Source organism: Anopheles maculipalpis, chromosome X, assembly GCF_943734695.1.
Source record: "Anopheles maculipalpis chromosome X, idAnoMacuDA_375_x, whole genome shotgun sequence".
Lineage (NCBI taxonomy): Eukaryota > Metazoa > Arthropoda > Insecta > Diptera > Culicidae > Anopheles > Anopheles maculipalpis.
In genome coordinates this window covers 2,761,999-2,779,491 of record NC_064870.1, presented here as the reverse complement: position 1 = coordinate 2,779,491, position 17,493 = coordinate 2,761,999, and the positions used below count along the sequence as shown (strand labels likewise).

The window sequence follows — 17,493 nt, the reverse complement described above, 5'->3', positions numbered from 1 at the left end:
ATTCCTGATTGAGGAACATGTGTTCCTTTTTTTTCGGAACTTTTCCCATCACTACCACGCTTCACAGGTCCAATGATAATAAAAGCTACAGCGGAGCTGTTAACATTGTCACATTAGCTGTACTGTCAAGTCGATTCACGTGTTTTTGTTCAACAACAACGATTGCAAGAAGGAACTCCTTTGAAACGTGCATTTGTTGCTGCTGCTGTAGCTCCTACGAATAAAAACAATCCTGTCCTTGTAAAATCGTTTAAAGAACGCCGTTCTATAATAGTGAAGGTAAATAGTTCATTACGAGCTGGATTGTGAAAAAGCTGGAGATGATGCATCAAAATATTCGACCATTAGAGACAATGAAAAAAGTTAATAGAAATAAGCAATCGGACAGCGGCGAAGCGTCACAGCCGGAAAACGCGAAAAGTGAGGTCGGATCGGGTGATCGCAAAGGGCATTGCAATAAACTGCCCACGAACTATCGGAAGGCTTGCAAGTACGTGCAGATGGCGGTGGAGGAGAGGCGGAATATCGATGCGCTCCTCGAGCAGGACAGACATTTCCGTACCGGGCGCTCGATTGTGGGCCGTGTACTGTGCAATCTGCCGAAAATTGATGCAATCTACACGGAGCTGGATCTCGCTACGAAGGAACCGAGCTTGCGTCCGTGGCTCGCTCGGGTACTCATCTCGGAGCTGCTTTTCGGGAGTGGTCGACTGGTCGGCAATACGCTACCTGTCGAATGTGTGCGAAAGTATGAGGAAGAGTTGCGCACGCTTAAATCGAATATGGAGCGTAACATGACGGTTGAATTTGCAGGTACGAACGGGGTTTACTTACCACTTAGGTTAAGGGTTTCTTTTTTTTGTCTTTGCTCTCTTCCCTTCCCTGCAGGCGATGGGTCGGCGAAAGAAAAGCGCCAAAAATCCGTCCGGTGAAAAGATGTCGTTAGTGGCGGGTGAGCCAGTGCCAGACGAACCGGTGGCGCAGGAGGTGGACGATCCGTACACGATACCGTTACATTCCCGGCAGGCCGCCTTTGCTATCCTGTGGCTGCTTGTCTACAGCTTTGCCATGTTCACGCTACCGTTCGGTGCGTTCTACGGCACGAAACACGTGCTCGCGGATCACTTCCGGATCGAAGGGTTCCACAACACGTGCGGCTCGGTACTGGCCGCCGTACTGACCGTGAACGTCATTATAATGCTTTACGCGTTCCGCGGATTCCGCGAGGTGGAGGAGGAAGATCGCGAACGGGCGAAGCATAAAACTCACTAGTTGCGTCTCCGGACGTGAGTCGACGGGCGTTAGTATTATGTATAGGCAAAGCAATCGCACGAATACTTTTTGACTTCAATGTTGAAAGGTGTATTTTCTGCGCTGAGCTGGTACTTAGCTGAATTAGAAACTTTTCGTAGTAAAGAATGATTGTTTCAATTTTTTTTCATAGAACTTTTCACATTCAATATTGAATTTTTCGAACTAAATTATTGCTTTTCATTGTTTCGACCTTAAGACGCGACTCTTTTAATTTGTCCACATACACTATTCATTGTTGAAAAAAAAACCCTCGCAATTTTCGGTGACCGGACATTGGTCACCTTCGCATTTCGGATCCTGCTGAAGAATACTTCTCGAATCGTAAAGCAATTTTGAACGAAAACTCTGTCGGAAAGTCGCACACAGTGGGTAAGCAAAAACAGCTTCTCTAGCTGCGAATAATTGGCACTTCACCACAGATACACCTCGATCACAGCTCGTTGAATTTTTACGACTTATACAGTAACTGCCTACTGAGTACTTCACCACATTTTAGTAACACCTCAGTGATCATTAGCAACTAAACTATTAGTTTTTGTCCAAAAGATTATCAATGATTGTGTAATAATAAAAAGAAACCTGTAACAAGTTTGAACATTTTTCCACCAAACAAATCTAACTTTTTTTTATTAGCAAACCTACTCAACCTACAGGGGCGGCCCGGTGGTGTAGGCAACAGCGGCGCCGGTCTTCAAACGGCAGGACCGAGGTTCAAATCCCATCCGGACCGTCCCCCCGTAGTGTGGACTGACTCACCAACTACGTGGTATCGGCAGTCTAGTAAGCCATTTCGATGGCCGGCATGACCCTTAGAGGTCGTTAAGCCAAGAAGAAGAATCAACCTACAGTTGAAAAATTTAAAAAATGAGTTGTTCGTACCTGTGACTAGATATACTATACCAAATTTCATGAACAACAGGTAATTTTTCTCATTTTTATCATATTTTTTTCACTGATCAATACAAATTAAAATTTTAAAATAAAAAAAGGACAAATCATTTGGGGGCAAGAGCAAGAGCACAGATTTTAATGAGAGTTTAGTGGTAAAAAAAAGCCTGAAAATTGTTGTTCACAACACGACACGAGACACGAGTTCAAAATTTTGGATTGGTTTTAACATCCCGATCGATCCGATCTGGGATTGTATCGCAGAATTAAATTCCTATTTTTTTGCCTTATCGCGGGCATGCTCGCTTGTTCGACTGTATGTCTTAAGTACTTTTTTTTTGTCGCTCTCTCTTCCGGCTAGATCCACGCTATGTGCGCATCAACACGAATCTGGTAGGCATAGCGGATGCGAAAGGATTGCTCGCCACGGAACAATGGACACTGGTGGAGGAAAAATTCGACGAGTATCGCGCGTTCCTCGAGCGTGTAAAAACGCTCAGCGAGTCGGAATACATAGAAGACTACCATTTTCCGGAAATGCTCGTGTTCCCGAACAGTGCCAAACAGTTCTGGGGTCGAGCGCGCCATCTGCGAGATAAATTCATACTGCAGAACAAGGTATGTACTAAATTTTTATTCATTTATCAATTGAAAAATGCCTAACGCATAGCTCGCAACATCCGGAGGCTGTGTACACTCCACATGCACACTATTTATACACTTGCAATGCATGTGATGTACAACGCCATGCGAATTGAACGGTTTCTGTCGGTTCTACGAACTTTAAGCGATCGGTTTGACCACACGGGATTAGGATAAGAAAGCAAAAATTCTACCCACCCACACACAAACACACACGCACCTCCAATAAAACGTTTCGAACGTTTTTTTACAGGCCTGTCTGCTACCGACGTATCTGCTCCGTCCGGGCAAAAAATCGGTCGTGCTCGATATGTGTGCCGCACCCGGCCTGAAGACAACGCACCTAGCCTCCCTGATGAAGAACAAGGGCCGTATCTACGCGGTCGAGCTAAATGCGCAACGGTACGCAACACTCACACAGATGGTCAGTTCGTACGGTGTGATCAAAACGATAAACAGCGACTGTTTGAACGTAACGGACGAGCAGGTCCCAGGCGTCGAGTATATACTGCTCGATCCGAGCTGCTCCGGATCCGGGATGCTGCAACGCCAGTACGAAACGGAACCGATGGACGAGCAGCGGCTGTACAAGCTCGGCGGACTACAGTACAAGCTGCTTTCGCACGCGATGAATGCGTACCCTAATGCACGCCGGATCGTGTACTCGACCTGCTCGATTTACATCCAGGAAAACGAAGAGGTAGTACAGGGTGTGCTGCGCCACAATGGGCACTTCCGTTTGCTCGACGCACGGCAGGAGCTGGGCAAGGAGTGGCATAACGTCGGTTCGCCCGATTTTGTCGGCATCGGTGAGCGGTGTCTGTACGCCCGGACCAAGGACGATCTGACGATTGGGATGTTTGTGGCCGTGTTTGAACGGTGCCCGGAAGGGGTGTTGAATGAGCATTATCTGGGGCACGAGAAGCAAAAGACTAGTTACGAGCGTCTGTCACAAATCACAAATCGCAGGCAGCAGCCCCTTTTGAACGTGGTAAGTGAGGAAGATTGGCGCCCGGAAGCACCGTTCGCGGGTAAGCGTAAGGTAGCGAAAACGGAGCAGACGGAATCAGCGCATGTAGGGGAAGAATCAACGGCTAAAAAGCTGAAGGGTGAATCTGTCGATGTACGTGAAGGAGATGAATTAGAGAAGGATGTTAAACCACATGGTAAGAAGTCGAAAAAAAAGGCAAAATGAATGATGGCGCGATAGAATAGGTTCTGCGGTTAACACAAACTGGAGAAGAAAAAAAGGGAAAACGAAGGTGCGGATAGACGATGGAAAAGGGCGTAAGTAACATATTAGACTGTAAGGAAATGAAGCAACTTGCAGGGTTTTCTGAGGTTATAATGAACAAGTTGACCGAGGTATTGATATGTTCACGTATATTATTGATTGATTTTTGTAGACACACGCGTTTCTGGTCCAAGCAACCGGTGCTGAAAAAATGTCTAGTCGGACCTGAACAGTTGCCTGAGCTATGGATACTAGGATAGAAAATGAGTGATTCTACAATCCTGCGGAACAATCCAATTACAACTTCCGAGCAGTTTTATTTCTCACAGACTAAATCAATAATATGCTTGAACATATCAATACCTCGGTGAACTTGTTTCTGATATTTTCGAAACTCCTGTATAGTTTGTCTGACGAATTAATTGATAGAAGATAGGAAAAGGATCAAGAAGGAAAATTTCTTGTGAAATATATTTCGATGTCAACTAGGATAGCACAGGATGCTTTCGTGTGGTAAATAGTAGCATGGTGTTCGATAATATAAGCGATTGTTAGAGCGAATAAACGAAAGAAACTCAATAGGTGTTTCCATGCTCTTTCCACCTCAATTTGGTGTCTGTCTATGATGTTCTGAGCCGTATTTTTCAGATCCAAACAATCGGACGGGGAAAAAATATGTCTAGAATTTCTTGCTCATTCAGGTAAGAATCGGTGTCGTTAGGGATGCTTGACGAACTGGTTTAGGAGTCCTGTTTGGATGTTGACGAATATTATACCAAAGTATATAAGCCATGATAACGGGGGTGGCTAGGCTCACCAATGACGATGATAAGTCCCACCTCTTACCCCAACACAGGTTTGAGAAGGACGACATTTTCTTTTATTATCGTCGGCGTGACATCGTGACATGATAACTAAGATGACCAAAATGATTCCAAGGGGAAACGAAACCAATTCCATATCACAGACATTCCTAGGTATTCTTTACCTAGTAAATCAAGAGCCAAACAATTTCCTGACTGATTTGCTACATTTAAAAACAGCACTGCAACATGCATGCTTCACTAATAGTAAAGCATGGCCAGCTCCACTAATATCGACGAGTGGTTTAAGAGAGTACCGAAGCAGGGAAATCTAATGAATCTGAAATAAGTCACGCACAATCATTAATGTTTGAATCTGTTGTGACTTCCTTGCTGGTACGCTGTAGTCATCGGGGCCTGCAGACGCCTGCAAAAGTTATCAAAAGATGGTGGACAAACGTAACCATTAAACACTTCATTCTACCAATTATGTGTAATGCTTCCAGCTTGCTCAATGTTTCGAAAGCATCTGTAATAATGGGAGTAGTAAATATTGTAGCATGTTTCAGCACACTGATTACGATCGCTTTGGTGCAATCTGTGTGCATACACTGGTTGCTAGAGCGTCGCTAGACCGTAATGTGTATTTTAGCTTCAGACTGATGTTATCCAGCTTCCGGGGATGGTTGAGACACGCAAGGTAAACCCCTGGCAAAACATGCACTACAGCGTACAGTTGCTGCTAAACCCTCGGACGATGGAGTACGCACCAATAGTGTGGCTGGTGCTGTTGGTACGCTTGGCGTACGCTATTGTCACACCGTACCAGCAACTTCCGGAATGTGCCGCAGATGCGGCATTTATCGTGCCCAACTTTAAGGTAAGCCAGAAAGGTCCTCTTTGCCTGCACCTAAAGGCGTTTAATTGTTTCGCTTCTGTTTCTATTTCTCGACAATGTGCCCTGGTCCAGGCAAACTGGTTCAAGGCGACCGAATATTGTCACTATTTAGGCCGTGCACTAGTGACGGTGGGGACGGAGCAAACGCAGCAATCCATCGACCAGCTGTTGGACGGTGCGGGTCACTATCCGCGCGATCAGTCGTACTGGTGCGGGGCGAACGATCTGGCGGACGGTGGAAACTTTCACTGGCATCTGACCGGCCGTCCCATCGCCATCGGATGGACTAACTGGCGGGACGAGCTGCATCGCCGCGAGCAGGCTGCCGAGATGGATGCGTTCAAGGTCCGGTGCGTTTCGATGTCACGCACTGCCGACGATGTTGAGGAGCTGCAGCAGCAGCAGGAGCTGCCTCCGGCTCCACCATCAGCGGCCACATGGATCTGGACGGTGTCAAACTGTTGGAAGGAGCTGTACTTTATCTGCGAACGTACCGGCGTATCGGGCTGCCGGTGAAGCCCGTTCGAGGAACGAAGTTGGTCTACTGAGATTGGCCTACTTTGGACACTGTTCGCCAGCGTATAAACACACAAACCTCGCGCACCTGCTATAATCTTAATGAATTCATCTAATTAATATACACACGTTTTTTGGAGGGTATATTTATATGAACTGTTTGGCTGTGGTTCGGTACCCTTACCGGGCGCCCTACAACGTTTCCTTCGCATCGTCCGCTTATTGTCGCACAGCACGCAATCGACTAGTTTGCCATTTTTCTGTCACTTTTTTCTCTTGCACAACATCTCCATCCAGTAGCCCTAGCGGACCGTTGCGTGCTGGTCGATTTTTTGGTTCGGCGATTTTCGTGAAGAAGTGAACAACACCGACGCACACACATACACGCACGCATAGACTCCCATAGAGGAGAATGGTTAGGGATCCTTGGGACCGACTCGGCAACTAGGTCAGCACGGCAGGGCGGCTTAATGGTGCGACCTGCTTAACCATTCGAGGTCCCGCACACTCGCAGGTCTGACCTCGGGAGTGGATAACGGCCGAACGATACGGCCGGCGATCGTCAAGATACTCGCGCAGTGCGCAGTGCGTCGCTTTACCTTCAGATGCCGCGCCAGCAAAGGGTCGTGCGTGTCGGGTGTTGTGAAGTTGTGCAGGGAATTCTTGCCCTGATACGGGCACGGTGCTAGTAGAGAGATCCCGGGTGGTGTGTCCCGATGCAGGAAGTGTGCCAGTGATAGAGAGTGCGTTGGTACGGCTAGTCGGGGAACACTTACAGTAAGCGTTTGTGATCGTGCGATATGATCTACTATCATGACAGTAGCTCCTCCAGTGCGGAGGACACACCAACATCTGTCAACCGGAGGGTTCCACGCAAGGCAGCAACGCGAACAGGGCCCCACAGTACGGCCGAACCGAGTGTGAGAGTGCTGGACGGTGGTAGCCGGTCGGTAATCGAGCTGAAGAAGCCGGCCGGTGATCCGGTGCATCTAAAGGTGCAGCTACTAACTGCCAGCGATCGACAGGTGGAGGTAGCGGTAAGTACCGTAGAACCAAGGGATAGGATGTACCGGTTCCCCTGATTGGGCCACAGCTTTTTTTTATCCTACTGCGGGAAAGAGATGAAGCGTACACGACGGTATAGATAAAACAGACAGGCGCACAGGATGCGCACTTCCTGTTGGTTCCTCTGCCTGATTTGTTCGTTGTCTTTTAAGGTTAGGGTTAGTGTCCTGTGAAGTCACGTGCGACCCCGACGTGTTGGTCGAGCTTCTTTTTTGTTCCGCCCACTTTTTTCCCCATACAAACCATTTATCATCGCGCACAAGACACACGACAAGTGGTCCTATCCTTTGTGACGCATTTCATAATATTAGCTAATGGAGGGAAACTGAGGTAATAGAGGTAAAAAGTATAGCAAAAAAAAGGATAACGTAAAACAAAACAATCGTACAATAGAATCATGGGGGTAAGTGAGCTTATCGGGCAAATTCCATCTCGCCTCATTAAAAACCATTACCAAACGACAGCAAAGGAAATGGTCGCCATTTTTCTGTTTTCAGTTTTATTTCGAGTGGCTTTGAAATGGATTGTTTTGTTTTTCCCGTTTTTTCCTGCCCGAGTGTGGTGCAATTCCCCACACCCCCTTCCCCCGCCCCAAAGAAAGTTACATGCAACTTGCTTCGACGGTTTCGTGCAGGCATGCAACTAGTGTCCTTGGCAGTGCCTGCCTGAAGACTGCTAGAAACCGATGGTGGATGATGGCGGGCGTTGAGGATATCGGGGAGGTTTTGGGGTGCAAAAACTCTATCCTTTAATGAGTATGGTTTTAGGATTCTGAGAATCTTAATTCTTTTCTTTGATCCGTATTTAACTAAAATGTGCTATTTGTTGCAGAAAATGATTGTGGCAGCCATTTTGATTGCCTCAATGGCACAAAGGCAACACTTTACGATAGAAAAGCTTTACATTGTGTAGATTTTGTTGTTATTAATTTACATATAGGGAATTTCACCTCAAGAATCACTACAAGAAATTAGGCCTCCCATCGGCTATTTCACACAAAATGGCGTCCAAAGCTAGCCGAATGTAAGAAAATCCCTGATGAATGGTAACACAAAATATTATTCTCTACGAAAATAGCTGTACCGGTCACACCTCCCTACACGCTTGTACCCTTGGGCTCATTTGTCAATTTTCGATTATTTATATACATCAATCACCCTGGCTGTACCCACGTTCCCCACGTCTCTTACGATACCAAAATGTCACCGTATAATACGGCACGACCGATAATTAACCTTCGCTATCGGCACGAGCTTTTGGAAGGCCGCTTGATTTCTCACGCACCTGTACGGAAAACTTCGGCAAGGATACGCCGCATCAGTAGAAGGCTGTGGTAATTGTGGCACCCCCCCCCCCCCCCCCCCAAAACTCTCCCTATCCCTATCCGTCGCTATTTTTAACAACCGGTGCGACGAGCAAACAAATTCGCCCAACGAGCACAAAACTGTTTCGCACTGCAAAATGTTGGCAAAAATGTCCCACGGGTAGGTAGGGGCAGGGGTTTTTGTTTTTTTTTTCGTTTTCGGATGAAAAACTGTTACAGTGACCTCAGAACGGACGTGCTCGCTCCCGCTCGCTCTTTATCTGATTCTCCCTTCAATCTTCAAAGAAACGCCATTGCTAAACAGGTAAAAAGTATTGCTCGCGCCATACTAGCGGCTGCCAACAAATTTGACAAATGTTTTGATTTCCCAACCCCTCAATCCCCCCAACCCCACCCGCCGAAAGCTGTGGAGCTAACCAGCTGGACCTGGTTCGTGTGGTGATTTCTTTGGTGGGTGCTGATTGCAAAATAATAGACACATCCAATTAGGGTGTACTTAATATCTGAACGCCGGCATGAATAATTCGCTGAGGACTTCGCTCGAGCGCTCATTAACCAACAGCGTATCAGCGTAGTTGTGCGACTTCCACCAGGTCAGTTGTAAACGAGCTCCAATTTTCTTCCCTCGTGGTGGTTTCCAAGGGAGAGGATGTGCTGGGGGGGGGGGGGGGGGGGGTGATGGTAAAGCAAGGGCGTAAGTTATCGCAACCTCGATGCGAAAAGGGGGACGATCGGCTATGTTAATTGAGTGCAAAAAAGGGACCTGCTCTCTCGCCTGGCACTTAGCCGAGGAGAAGCACCAAAGAAAAGAAAAAATCCAAATGATACAATTTATATCCCAGTAACGTGTCCTTAAAACTTCGTGACAATCCTCTAGTAGCCCACCCACGTATCTTATCACCCCAAGCATTCCTTCCAGAGCAAAAAAAAAAAAAGAATAACACAACTAGTTGAGGACCAAGAAAGTAAACAGCAGCAGGAAGAAATAAAACTGAGCTCTTTGTGGGTCCGTGTGTCGGTATGTGTGCGGAAGGTTTATCAAATTGGATTCGATCCGGATTCGGTTCGAGGGTTAACCTCAAAAATTAACAAGAAAGGTTGAAGTCACCAGTAGCAGCACGCCATCAATTAGGGACCGTGGTTGTAATTTGCGCACCGCTCCGAATGTTTTGGAAATGAATGGCGAAAGATAATTAAATTACCACTTACCAACCGCTAGCGACCTCACCAGTAACCAGCAAACAAGAAGGACACCCTGATGTATAAGGAATAAAAACGGGGGTGGAAGGAAAATGCAAAAGACCTACTCACCTAGCCAAGGTTGAGCCTGAATCGGTCCGTGCTTTTTCTTTTCTTGGGTTGAATTTATTGAATATCAACCTCACGGGTCTGCTCGATAACATGTCTCTGGGGGGTGGGGAGTAAAGGGAAAGCGGTCTGGATAATTGTGGGGTGAATATGGCTACGCGAAGGCGAAGCCTGGGAAGAAGGTTAAATCTTGTGTTCGGAAGAAACTTGAAGCCAAGCTTGACAACCCTCGCATACACCGTACGGGGGACCGCTAGAACCGCTGCTAGGGGGGGGGGATAACCTTGCTGGTTGAAAGATATTTTTATGGTCACATTCTCGCCCACACTGATTTGCTGGGTAAGTCTGGCCCATGGCCACCAACCGGATATAAGCGCCCGGAATGAATACTCCAATTTCATCTGGTTAGCAGGTTTCCGCTGCTTGCTTACGCAAATTACTAAGCACGTATGTGTGCGTGCGTGTGTGTGCCGGTGTGCAGAGGTTAAGAGAAAGCTCCTGAATTTTCTGCCTGCCCTTTCTCACTCTCCCCACCCTGTTCTGCCATTTTTGTCGTGCCTTCGTCCATTTTGTTGCCTGTTGTTGTGATGCGATTTCGTGAGGTCATTCGCTTACAGACGCCACACAACTGTGCGAGAATAGTAACGAGCCATACCACTGTTTCACATTTCACACACACACACACACACACACACACACACACACAACTTTAATATTACATCCGCAAGATTGGCGAGCTTGCTCCAAGCACCGAACGAACCGAACTACTCGTAGCTGCGCATTCACTAACGCGTGTGTGCTTTTGTGTGTGTGTGTGTGTGGATGTTGTAGTGTAAGCGAATGTCAAACCGGGGCTCCTATCGCTACACCTACGGCCCTGTAGCTCGCTCACCATGGGTAAGTTTCCTTTGTTCGTCCAGATTGGTAGCGTCCGGTCGGGAGGCGTTCGTCCTTTTCGCGTGCTAGTGTCGCCCAAACGCTACCATCTACTGCAGGGTGTGGTATGAGGCTGGACTCCCCTTCCGCCACCTCAACCAACACCACCGTTCCCTGCCTACCTGCCCCCAATCGGAAGGGAAGGTGGATGATGATTGTTGGCTGGTGTGGTGTTAAGGCTTCCGTAACAGTTGGGCGACCGATTGGGCTTCAGTCTGGCTGCGATCGCTAGCAGGACGAGTTGAGTTTTTAGCAGGCCGCAAAGGCAAAGTGTTCCGTACCTTACGAACCCGACGGCTCAGTGTGTGTCGTGTCTGTATGTGTGTTTGTGTGCGCTCTTTTTATGCGTTTATTTGTCGTTTAGCGAACCCACACTAAAAGAGTTCGACTAAATAGTGGATCTTGTACACTGGTATTCCACACATGGGACGCATTAATAGTACGGAGTAGACACTAGAAGAGTAGAAAATGGATGAGATAGTGTTATCTTTTGCAGTTTTTTTTTTTGGTTTTGTTTTTGGATGACGAAGTTTGTGGGGATAATTTATTGAGGGTTCTCTAGCTCACAAAGAAACGAGCTGTGAGATCCAGTGAACCTAAGCCCTCATAAAAAAAGAAGTTCTGGACACGAAGTAATATCCCGCAAGGACAGCTGTAAACAGTAGTGAACCGGTGTAGCATTTGTGACCTACGCAGGACTACTTCCTTCTGTTACCAGTATCCATCAACTTATCAACATACACACACACACGCACAAAACATTCCTAGAAAACAGAAATCTTGCTGCCCGGTGCACTACTACCTGGCCGGCAATTCGGGCGTGGATAAATGACCGGAAACGAATGTCTGGGGGTCAAAGGACACTAGATAGTCTTAGTCGGGGCCGCTACTACGTACACGTATGACGCCATGAACACACTTACATATACACATGTGGCCCCCCTATGCTGACTACCCGTCTCAGAACTCTTGATGAGAATATATGTGTGTCTACATGTGTGTCTTAAAGAAATAAGGAACGATAGAGACAGAGAGCGAGAGAGAGAGAGAGAGAGAGACGCGGCGATTTTACTAGAGAGAAGTAGAGTATAAAACTTGGTATAAACCGGATCAGCGCCGTGATGCACTCATGCACTTCCCAACAGGAAGGCCTCCCCGTGTGAGCAAAGGTGAAGGATCGAGTCGGCATTGAGTTTAGAGCGGCAGGTTCACTAACCTGCTGAACGTACGCCATCTAGTGTAGCAGATCGGTACCTGCTGCCGAGTACCTTCAAAACATGAGACTCACCAACTCGGTAACAGTGTGTGTTTCTGTGTAACTGTCAAGTGTACAATCGTCCATCAATATTTGACTGCAATCAACCGAATTACGATCACTTCCGTCGCTTGGCAACAGAATCCAGCGACCACGGACATGGAGCGTTTGTGAGAAAATTGTGCACCGAGAAAGTGAAGCCGCCTGTGTTACGAGTGTTCGTTGTGTGAAGAATTTTGTGCTTGAAATACGATTGTCTCGGCGTTGGTGTACTCCGCATGTGACTTTATACCACAGAGCACAGGTTGCGGTGCTCCCGCTGAGGTCTTCAAGGTTCATTGTACGTACAGTTCAAGGAGCTTGTTTACTTCGGTGTTCAACCGACTATTGGACTATGGTGAAAAGAATGATTTGGACACAAGAAACGAGACAATCTAGCAATAAAATTCAGGTTTGCCGAGCAATGCTCGGGATTTAGTGACTTCATGTATTGAGGTACTCAGTATCTGTCATTCGCCTACGTTCCACTGCCGAGACGTTATGCACAATAGCTCAACAGCACCGTCGATTGAACTCCCACCTATTCCAAGAAGCCCATAGTGCGGAAACCATAACGCGGTACTTAATAAACGCCATAAGTTACTGCTCGCGTCGCTTGCCGCGGGGTGGGGGGTCAGCAGGCCCAGCAGCCTATTTATGTCGATGCCCCCTGTTGACCGTTAACCGGAAGGGCTTTCCATTTTCATGTGGCGTTCGGCGCTTGGAGGCGGGCGAGGGAATGCCAATTTCAACCCTCGCTTCTTAGGGCGCTACCGGCGCTATAGTTACTGTGGATAGCCTAGCTTTGCGGCCATTGAAAATTCTTTCCGACACCGAGAGATAGTGCAAAATAGGTTATAAAACAAATTCTGAAAAACCACCCCGCTTTTGTGCACGAACATATTGCGAAATGGTGTATCGGGAGTATCTGGAGCGACTAGGCCAAATATTTTGCTTCCACTCTGTCAGTAGCAAGTGTGCTGTAAAATGGCTCACTTTCTTGTGTGTGTTTTTGTGCGTGCGTGTCCCATTATAATAGCTTGCGCCATTTCGATTGCGCTATTCGTGCTGCGACGTCCGGTTGCTGCGTGTGGTTGGGTGGGTGGTGGTTTGGCGGTCGAAAATTTGACGGAAGAAACCGCAACCAGCCGTCACCGATATCGCGTGCTTGACCACTATTTTGGGACGTGAATGTTTTTTTTTTTTTTTTGGAAATTTTATTCTCGTTTGCTACCGAAAGATTATATTAGAGATCCGCAGCAGGAGGTTTTTTGAAGGGTCCTCTGTGGACGGAGACCGAGGCGATAAAGTGCCAAGGAGCAGGGAGTTCTGGGTTTAGAATTTAGCAAATTGACTATCGGCGAAATGGCGAGGTGGGAAGTCAAATCATTCTTATCTCACTATCTAGATAGTTAGTGGACAGTATTTTCTTGGAGTGATAGTCAATCACTCTCTCTCTATCTCTCACTCTCTTTCCTCCTAGTGATAGTAAGCAAAAGAGACTTGAAAACACCACGGTGCATTAGTGTGAAGGCGAAGCTGTTTTAGCAGATGCGAAAGTGTTCTCCCTCTAGCGAGTCCTTTCATCCGAAACCTGTCATTACACGCGAAGTGTGGTTAGAAAGCAAACGCGTTTTTACACCACACGCTACACATTTACACACCTACACAAGATATTGGTGAGCGTAACGAACATAATTACCAGCAAAAGGTTAGTAGTGTACTTCGCTGTTGTACTTCAAAAGCAAACATACTAACAATCAAAAAGTCAGAGCACGATAACGGTGCTCTGTACTTTCGCTCCATTGTACATAGTATTTCGTGTTTGTTTTCTTCTTCTTCTTCCATTCTTCCCATTGCAGTTTGTTTCTTCTACCCTTTCGCTATCTAACAAAACTGTCACCAACTCTTCTGTCTTCTTATTCCTCCATCTTGCGTTTCCCTTCTTTCCAAAATCCTGCTCCTTACACTCATCTCTGTTTATCTCGCTGTCATCCGCTATGCTCTACTGCTGTATCTCTGTAGCCTCTGCAGCGTCCTCACGTGCAGATGCTCCATCCCCATTACGCTCTTCATCATTTAGCGACCCGTGCGTGTATGTGTTTCTATGTGTCCGTACGATCGTTTGGTGTGTGTGTGTGTGTTTTTTTTAAATCTAGTGTGCGTGTTTGTTGGTGTGTGATTTTTGGAAGCTGCTGTACATATCTGTCAACGCCTGTGTTTAAATGTTACTGTACAAACTCGAAAGTATATCATCCAAGTCTCATCTCTAGGACGGCTTACTAACTTTTAAAACTATTAGGAGTATTAATGTGTTCGTGCGGTTTTTAACCAAAGTTTTGGGCTCTGTTTTTTGGCGAAATGGTAATTTATTCAATTTTCAAAATACTGGCCGTCACTTTCCACAACCTTCTTCCACCTTTCAGGCAACTTTCTGATCCCGTCGCGGAAAAAAGATGGCGGTTTGGCCGCTAACCAATCCTCCATCCATTTTTGCACTTCTTGGTGATTATGGAACTGCTGGTCAGCCAGGCTGTGTTCCATCGACCGGAACAAATAGTAATCAGAAGGGGCAATGTCTGGGCTATACGGCGGGTGGGGTAGGACATCCCATTTGCGTGTTTTTAAATAATTTTTAACCGGTACCGCTATATGTGGCCTGGCATTGTCATGTAGCAATATGACTTTGTCGTGTCTATCGGCGTATTGTGGTCTTTTTTCTTTCAAAGCACGGCTTAAACGCATCAATTGTCGTCTATAGACCTCCCCAGTGATCTTTTCGTTTGGTTGTAGCAGCTCATAATACACCACACCCAGCTGGTCCCACCAAATACACAGCATGATCTTCGCGCCATGAATATTCGGCTTGGCTGTCGATGATGTGGCATGTCCGGGGTATCCATACGTTGCACGACGTTTTGGATTATCGTAATGTACCCACTTTTCATCACCAGTCACTATTCGATGCAAAAATCCCTTCCGCTCTTGCCTTTGGAGCAGTTGTTCACAAGTGAACAAACGGCGTTCGACGTCTCTTGGCTTCAGGTCATAGGGCAACCAATTTCCCACCTTCCGGATCATTCCCATTGCTTTTAATCGAAGAGAAATGGTTGGCTGAGCCACTCCCAGTGTCTGTGCAAGTGTTTTTTGGTTTTCTGATGGATCTTCATCCAGTATTGCCTCTAATTCTCCATCCTCAAACTTTCGTGGTCCTCCGGAACGCTCCTCATCTTCCAAATCAAAATTGCCACTTTTGAACCGTGCAAATCACTTCTGACACGTTCGTTCAGCTAGAGCATGGTCACCATACACTTCTACCAAAATTTTATGACTTTCGGCAGCCTTTTTCTTCATATTGAAATAATGAAGCAAAACTCCCCGCAAAAACACATTATTTGGTACAAATGATGCCATGTTCGGTGCTCGCAGATACTATGTTATTTACTATTTATCAAAATGACAGATAGTGGATATTGTAGCCCAATAATGACACTTCAAATTGGCAGTGTTGCCAGATTCAATAAATATGTACTAAATAAATGGGAGCATTAATACCAAAACCGCACGAACACATTAATACACCTAATAGTAATAATGGAATATTGGCTGGCATTGACGTTACTGCGTACGGTTGAGGCAGTACTAGACTATCAAGAAGCTAGTTAACAGAGAGCGAACAGTTAGTTCACCATAAGACAAGACATTCAGTAGCATATATCATTGACAGAGCGGATACTAACTGCGTGCGGCGGGGGTGTGCTAGAAAACAGAGCATTAGATTCCTATCCCAATCCCTCTCACACATCACAGCGATACACGCGCTCACATCATCGGGTGTCTCTGTCGGCGGTCCCTCATCTCGACCGCTACTACTACGGCCCTACCTCATTTTCGTCCGAATCTCCGACAAACTGCACGGACGGACCGAGCCCCAGCCGGCGCCATGTTCTCTGTAAATATTCACCATCTCTCTTATCACCATCTCTCTTCTTCTAGCGCTACCGCCAACCTCCCCACCCCCAATAATCCCACTCATTCCTCACGCGCATCCTACACTTCCTTCTTATTCTATCTAGTTATATCTTTTTATCTTTTCCGCTCTTCTCATTGCTCATTTGTGTGGCTTTGGTCACGGATGTTGTTTGCTCGGTGGTAGGCGTTTTGATGCTGCATACTGGAATGCTCCTCCCCTCTTCATACTATTCTTTTCCCACGGTTTTTGTTTTTCTTTTGCTCGTTGCATGGCATTGCCGTAGGCCGGTAGGGTAATACGGGGCATTCCCATTGTCTTTAGTGCGTGCGGCCGGCCGCCCCACCGGAACCGCCAAGACGCAAATGAGGCCGCCTGTACCCGCCTCAGTAGACCCCAAATTCGATACTGATATCCTCCGTAGTGTAAGCGCATAATCGCATCCATGCTATACGTTTATGTAAGTACGATCGGTTTGTTGTTTGATTTCTAGTTTGTCTATGTCATAATGGCTTTGTTTGTTTTTTAAACTGTGCTCGTGTTTTATCGCTATGTAGCTTTGTGCATTTCCTAGAAAAAAAAATCGTCACAAATACGCCTCAAAATACGCAATACAAACTCAAAAATGCATGCTACATAAATAAAATCACACATTTTGCATTTTTCACAAGCCTAAGAATACGGAACGTGCGTGACAGCGAAGCGAAAGTTTCTATATACGACGTTAAACGGCAATCTAATCACTGTTCCCAACCTTAAAACAAAAAAACACTAATCGCTTTTTGATGGCAAACGGCTTTTGGGGTTTCTGCAAGCATGATTCATGGGAAAGAAAAAAAAAGGGAAAAAAGGGAGTGCCATGATTAGTTGATTGATTTCTTTTAGAGAGGCGAATAACGTTTCAGCAACTGTAAGCCTCTCTAAACAAACGAAGTAAAAAATGATTTTTTTTAATGGAGGCGCCCGGTGGCGCGTATCGATGAATTCAAGCACTGGATGGAGACGCCTGGTGGTGCGTACGAGGAGTTGTAGAGCTAATGGAGGCGCCTAGTAATTGATTCAGAAAAAAGGAAGTTAAAATTTTTATCAATCAACCGGTACGAAATAGCCCCAGTATAGTCCATCCGGTTCGCTCTTACCGCTACAATTATTGCAGAGTAATTAAGGACAAAATATTGCGCTTCTTTCTATTGTGAGGAGTACGCTTTAGTACTGCACCTTCCTTGGCTATGAAGCATGGCAGCCGGCAGGTTCAAGTGGTACTCGGGGTGTGGTAGATTTCGTGCCAGATCACACTGCCA

The 17,493-nt window shown here is 46.4% G+C and overlaps 4 protein-coding genes across 4 annotated transcripts in view; 2 read left to right on the top strand and 2 right to left on the bottom strand.

The window, feature by feature from the left end:
* Nucleotides 1-17,493, bottom strand: part of LOC126562339 (uncharacterized) — a 171,362-nt gene that overhangs the window by 24,265 nt on the left and 129,604 nt on the right. The gene's annotated exons all lie outside the window — the stretch shown is intronic.
* The window catches only part of LOC126556132 (fasciclin-1), a 353,811-nt gene that overhangs the window by 248,518 nt on the left and 87,800 nt on the right, over nt 1-17,493 (top strand). The window lies entirely within an intron of this gene.
* LOC126558010 (26S proteasome regulatory subunit 6A-B) overlaps nt 1-17,493 on the bottom strand; it is a 309,006-nt gene that overhangs the window by 283,291 nt on the left and 8,222 nt on the right. The gene's annotated exons all lie outside the window — the stretch shown is intronic.
* Nucleotides 354-9,786, top strand: LOC126557141 (uncharacterized). Its single transcript, XM_050212855.1, has 7 exons — nt 354-813; nt 2,564-2,820; nt 3,098-4,010; nt 5,658-5,761; nt 5,852-6,291; nt 7,119-7,332; nt 9,604-9,786. Exons 1-7 carry the CDS (start codon nt 354-356, stop codon nt 9,784-9,786), a joined length of 2,571 nt encoding a protein of 856 aa, XP_050068812.1.